General features: G+C 42.1%; 1 protein-coding gene and 1 pseudogene across 1 annotated transcript in view; one reads left to right on the forward strand and one right to left on the reverse strand.

Moving 5' to 3' along the window:
* Nucleotides 1-6,016, forward strand: part of Dcaf13 (DDB1 and CUL4 associated factor 13) — a 30,282-nt gene extending 24,266 nt beyond the window's left edge. Inside the window, exons 9-11 of the mRNA XM_052747707.1 lie at nucleotides 2,799-2,934; nucleotides 3,976-4,139; nucleotides 5,833-6,016. Of these exons, the coding sequence (XP_052603667.1) occupies nucleotides 2,799-2,934; nucleotides 3,976-4,139; nucleotides 5,833-5,920 (388 nt within the window). The 3' untranslated portion in view covers nucleotides 5,921-6,016. The remainder of the gene's footprint in view (nucleotides 1-2,798; nucleotides 2,935-3,975; nucleotides 4,140-5,832) is intronic.
* On the reverse strand, nucleotides 5,507-5,624 carry LOC128117276 (uncharacterized; annotated as a pseudogene).
* Nucleotides 6,017-6,568: the final 552 nt, after the last annotated feature.

Genomic DNA, 6,568 nt, shown 5'->3' on the forward strand with positions numbered 1-6,568 from the left:
GCTGGTGTTGGCTCTTATGATGACCTTGGAACTCCCCCACATTCATGCACAGTTTGCGCAGTTTCCTACAAGATCCTCACACTTGTAACAGTATGAAGAACCAGAAGACTCCATTGTTTGTTTGGCATTTGGCCGTTAAAGGTAGCGGGATTGTGCTAATATGATGTGTAAGCAAAGAATGGACGGACAGAGTCAGAGAAGTGGAATGGCTGGGCTAGGTGTAGATGAGGAGCCCACGGGCGCAGGTTCAGGATGAGTTATTTCAGAGCCACATGGGCTAATTAATGCAGGTCTAGCTAGAAAGCTCAGCTGATGAAGGAATTGTAAACAGGAATTCTTACTGGTGGATTTTGCCATGGTGTCATGTGAAGATACACTCTTGGGGGTGTTACTTCCTGTTGTCTAGATATACATGCCACTCCTCCTTCTTCTGCTTGAGAGCAGCTCTGGTTCGTTTTCCGTAGTCTGTTCTTCCTTTCTGACATTACAGAGCATGTGTAACCAAGCTTAGACAACACTTTGAATGCCTCTATTTTAAAAGTGTTTGCTCTTGAAAGACTTTAAAGTGGTTGAAGTTCACTCTTTAGCTTTGAGGTTTAGTTTTGTCTTGTATTAAATTAAGAGTCTCTTGTGCCTGGCAGTGGTGGCGCACGTCTTTAATTCCAGCACTTAGGAAACAGAGGTAGGCAGATCTCTGAGTTCAAGGCCAGCCTGGTCTATGGAGCGAGTTCCAGGACAGGGAAGCTTATACAGAGAAACCCTGTCTCAGAAACAAAGGGGGGGGAAAAATCTTGTATTCAAGGCTGGCCTTACACTTGCTATGTAGCCAAAGATGATATTGAACTCCCCAGTCCTACCTCCCAAATGCTGAGATTACAGGCATGTACCACCATGCCTGGTTTTATGCAGTGCTGGAAAGCAAATATATGGCTTCATGTGTGCCAGACAAGCTATCTTCCCAGCCCATTGAGTAAATTTGGGGTGGGGTATATAGATCATGCTGGTCCTCAAAGAGGAAATTTATTTTAATAGTTAAAAAATTTGTTTATTTGTTGTGTATATATATGCCTGTTCGTCTGCCATGGTGTGCCTGTGGAGGTCATAGAAGAGCTTGTGGGACTCAGTTCAGTCTTTGCACAGTGTGGCTTCCAGGGATTGAACTCAGTTGTCAGACTGGCGGCAGGCTCTTTTACCCACTGAAACATCTCGCTGCTCTCACGTGAATGAGATTCAATTCAGTCTTTACTAAGCAAACAAAGTCAGTAGCATTCACAAGAGAAAATGGGTTTATTTAGACTATTTTAAGTTTTTTAAAATGCCTCCTAATACAACTTTTAGTGAACTTAATAATACATCTAACATATTATAAACAAGAGGTTGAAGCCACATAGTTGACCACTAAGGAGGATTGTGAGTTGCTTCAATGCCTAGCCATAGATTTGACTGATGGGCCTGAGCAAGTAATTTTTGATTGTTACTGAAACTTAATTGAAATTCCAGACGTAAACTCATGCCACCTTGTAAAAAATTTTGTGTGTGTGGCAGATGGCTTTTAAGAAAGTGGAAATCATAAGAGATCAACATGTTTTTTTAAAAAGCTGGGCATTTTAGAAGAAGTCTCTCATCTGAGCTTCGTTTAATAATCATTGTCCTCTTTAAAAATAAATCTCTTGCAGTTTTAGTGTTTAGTATATATCTTAAAAGCAATGAACAAGGCTAGTGTATGAGTGCACTTTAGAGATAGTCTGTAAATATGAGTTGTATCTGATTTGGTTGTCTGGTTTTTATTTTACTGTGAATAATTTGTTGGACTTGCTTCCTTTCTATCATGCTGTCTGCATTTTGACTCATTTTTTCCATATTTGGAATTAAGAAGTCTCATCTTAATTTCTTTGACCTTTTACTTGCTTTGAAATGTCCTTCTTAACACTCCCCAATATAGTATCTTCTGTGAATTCACTTAGCGTGTTTCACAGTGTTTCCAAATAGGTATGAGTTGACGTCGCCATTTATTAGATGATTCTTACCTCAGCGTATCAGACACTCTTGCAGCCCTCCCTTGTTTTCACACATGGAAATAAACTCTCACTTCAATTAGGCATTTAAAACAGTGTGCCCAAGCCAAAATCAGAGCTAGGTTCAGAGTGCTAGAGTATGCTCTTTGGAGGCCATTGCATTCATGTTATTTTCCAGTAAAATGTCATTGAGGGGATGGTGGCTGTTGACCTAAGTTAAATTGGGGATGAGAAAGTATTTACTAAGAATAAGCCATTTCTAGCCAGGCATAGTAGCACACTCACTCCCTTAATCCCAAGCACTCAGGAGGCAGAGGCAGGCCGATCTCTGACTTTGAGACCAATCCTGGTTTACAGAGCTACACAGGGAAACCCTGTCTTGAAAACAGGTGTGGAAGGGGGTCAAAGTTATCCCTGAATTAAAATTAAATTTTGTTCATATCTTATGCTTTCAACAGTTTTGTGAAACTTTCTGTGTCTGGTTTTTCTTAGTGTTTACATTTATTTCTATTATTATTATTATTATTATATTATTATATATTATTATTCTATATATTCTGTTAGTTCATTCATTTTTATTTGTTTGTTTTAATTCCAAGTACTTAGAGTAGAACCTTATTAGTTAAGTTCAATGAAAATACAATGTAATGCAATTGAATTTTCCTTGTATACTTCCTCAGGACACAAAAATGGTTTTCTGTTCATTGGTAGGCAATGATTTAAAAAAAAAAAAAAAAAGTCTTGTAAAAATCCTGAAGATGTTCACCTAATTCCTTTCTACAGGGAAGTGTACCACACAAAGCGAATGCAGCACGTCATTTGTGTCAAGTGGACATCTGACAGCAAGTACATCATGTGTGGATCAGATGAAATGAACATCCGCCTATGGAAGGCCAACGCTTCGGAAAAGCTCGGTGTGGTAAGGCCCGTTTTCCCTTGATGGCCACAAGACCAGGGTTCAGTTTTAGTGAATATCACTGTAAAAGCTTCTTGAGGTACTTATAATTAATCAGATTAACACCATTGTGATCAAAAGTTAGCAACAAAACAGACAAATTACTGATAGTGTTTTCTTGCAAGACTGGGGCGATGACTTGTTTGGGGGACCTGAGTTTTATCCCTAGAGCAACAGGCCAGTACACTCAGTGTCCTGGAGGAGACAAGAAGACCGGGGGGCTCCCTGTCTAGGCTGGCTGGCCAGCTAGTTGAATTGGCAAGTTCCAGGTTCAGAGTCAGACTTTGTCTCAACAAATAAGGCGGAGAGCAGTGGAGGAGGGCCCCGTGTGGACGTCCGCCTTCACAGGCACCTGCTGGAGATGTGCACGTACACAGAGGCACTTTCAGAAGGGGGCGGTGGTGGTTTTGTGGGGGTTTTTTCTTTGTTTTTTGTGGGTTTTTTGTGTTTTTCGAGACAGTCTTTCTCTGTGTAGCCCTGGCTGTCCTGGAACTTACTCTGTAGACCAGGCTGGCCTCGAACTCACAGAGATCCACCTGCCTCTGCCTCCTGAGTGCTGGGGTTAAAGGTGTGCCCCACCACCACCCAGCGTTGGAAGGTTTTATCAGTTCAGATTGGTCCTACTTGTGCGTTCCTGGCTCTTATTCGTCTTTGTTGGGAGAGAGAGATGATAGAAAGACTAGAAATTTAGGATTTGGAAAATCACCTCTACTGTTACAGCAGTAGTGATTGAGAACGTCAAAGGCTGCAAGTCCTGAGAGATCATCTGATGTCAGAGACCTGAAAACCTAAATTTAAAGTAGATGCCATGAAAATACAGCTACATCTGGTTGTACGACAATGGTTGACTTGTGGTTTTATTGTTGTTGTTGTTGTTGATGAAATTTCAATGTTCCACTTTTCTGTGTGGAACGTGCAGCGTGTTTATGTGAAAGGGGTGCTTCCTAGATTTTTATACTCAAAAAAACTAAGGAATTCAAGGTACCAAATGCACTTTGTTTTCAGCTTACATCACGAGAAAAAGCAGCGAATGATTATAACCAGAAGTTAAAGGAAAAGTTTCAGTATCATCCGCAAGTAAAACGGATTGCTCGACATCGCCATCTACCGAAACCTATCTACAGCCAGATTCAGGAGCAGCGCGTCATGAAGGAGGCTCGTCGCCGAAAGTACGTGTTAGAACATTTGACCCTCACCTCAGTCCTTTCAATTGCCTCCCTCTCTGTCATCACATAACCAAACCGAAGCTTTCTTATAGAGTGGTCTGTATACTAACGAATGGCACATGCCTCTATCAACTGCTCTGGGCTTTCCTCCTCTTTTACCAAAAGGGGGAAATATCATCTAAGAATATGAGAATTCCCATTATTTACATTTGAGAATATGTTTAAAGTGCAGATGAAGAAAATGAGTTCTCAAAATAAGAAAACTCTTCTCAGTTGGGAATAGTGCAGTTGTTGAGTAAGTGCCTGGGGCATGAGACCCTGGTTCAGTTGCCAGCGTGGATGAGAGAAAGGAGGAATAGCGGGAAGAACTCATATTTTAAACTGTTTCAGGTGGTGTTGAAATTGGTTTGTCGTGCTTGTTTGGCGGTGGGTGTTGTAATATGGGAACAACACAGAACAGCCTAGCTCCTGTTCAGGGTGGTGCACACATTCATGAAATGTCCACCCAGACAAATTCTCTCCTGCATGTGTGTGGTCTGTGCATGTGTGTGAGTGAATGTGCACATGTCTGTGAGTATGTGACCAGAGGCCCATGGTAGGTGTCCCACCATATCACCATCATCTGACCGCTGTAGAACAGTGAGCTCCGGGCATCCTCCTGTCTCTGACTCTCCAGTGCTAATCACAGACACAAAGCGCTTCTAAACATCAGTTCTAATGTAGCTGTCATTACAAAACCCTGTCTTTGTGTGAATGAATTCAAATACCTACAGTCCCAGTACCTGGGATCATGAGTTCAAAGCCTGGACTGCAAAGAATTTTAAAATTTTAAAAAAATTCATATTTAGCAATCACTTCTTTAAAACATTCTCATATGTTTTATCATAACATCCGAGATCTAATGTCTTGTTTCTTGAGGTAAGGAACTCACTGTGATTCCTAAAGTGTCTTCAGCTCCTGGGCTCAGGTGGTCCAAAGCAGAGCTTCCCCAGCCACCCGTCCTGCTGTGGACTACACTCTTGGAGCCTGTAGATTAATGCAGTGTTGGAGTTCTTAGAGCCTTGGGGGTCGTGTTTTATTCTGCTGTATAGGTTACTGTTATTCTGCTCTGTGGGTACTAGTTAGGATTTAATCATATTTATGTCTCAGTAACTAACTGTGCTACATTTTTTAAACTTCATAAAGGATGCTGGTTTTTTTTGTTTGTTTTTGTTTTTGTTTTGTTGTTTTGGAAACAGTCTCACAGTGTGGTGGCCTGGCTGTCCTGGAACTCACTCTGCAGACCAGGCTGGCCTTAAACTCAGAGAGCCGCCTGCCTCTGCCTCCTGAGTGCTGGGATTAAAAGCATGCGTCACCACACCTGGTTTAAAAGCCTGCAGTACCTGTATTCCCAGGCAGTCTCCCATCCAAGTACTTGCCAGTCCTGACCCTGCTTAGCTTCCAAGATCAGATAAGATCGGGTGCATTCAAGGTGGTGTGTCCTTAGACACTGGTCATTCATAAAATACAAAATAAAATACAAAGCAACTAAATAACAAAAGTTGAATTGAACTTTTTACCTTACTCTCATTGGGAAATTCTTTTTTCCAGTAGATTTTCTAGTGAAAGAAAATGCTTTATGATTTAAATTTTTTCCGTTGGCTGAGATGATTTCTTATGTACTTGCTCATATTTTGTGTGTTTTGTTTCTTTCTAGGGAAATGAATCGTCGTAAACACAGCAAGCCTGGATCTGTGCCAGTTGTGTCAGAGAGGAAGAAACACGTAGTGGCAGTTGTGAAATAATGTTTTGTCTTCCTACCAAGCTTGATCTATAATTATTTGCTACTTCTGACTTGGGAACTCTGTAAATAAAAGTCCTGGCTCTGGTTTAGTAGTAAACACTGCAGTTGTGTGTTTTTCTCTCGCTTCCCCTGCGTTCGCACTCACGTTTCGGCTGTAAGGACTGCTGTACCACACAGTCAACTGTCAGTTCACTGTGTAGTGAGTGAGGCCACCGTGGTGTGTGCCCGGTGTCCTGTCAGAGCATCGGGCGCTCCAGCGATGGAGAGAAGTGCTGCCTGCTGAGTCACGGGCACTACCTCCTGCCACCACCTGGTTTCCATGGTGATAGTTCAGTGTCCCACACTTCACAGAGCCTGACTCGTCAGAGACGTGAGCCATTTCCTGTAATTGGAGCCTCGACTGATCCAGACATAGCATGTTCTGACCACTTTGAAATGTCACTTTGGGGGTTCGCAGTCTCTTGTAAGAAGATGCGTAGATAGCTTTTCCCAAGTGAGGTGGCCAGGGTAGAACTCAAAGGAAGTAAGGATGGTGGTAATGAGAACCTGCGTAAGAGCCAGAAGAACATAAGTAAGCATAGAGTAGCCCCTAGGAAGAACAGGTGTGTATCAAATGCCTTGTTACTCAGTCTTGCCACCTGGCCACTGT

This window comes from Peromyscus californicus, unplaced genomic scaffold (genome assembly GCF_007827085.1).
Source record: "Peromyscus californicus insignis strain IS unplaced genomic scaffold, ASM782708v3 Scaffold_20__1_contigs__length_68692818, whole genome shotgun sequence".
Lineage (NCBI taxonomy): Eukaryota > Metazoa > Chordata > Mammalia > Rodentia > Cricetidae > Peromyscus > Peromyscus californicus.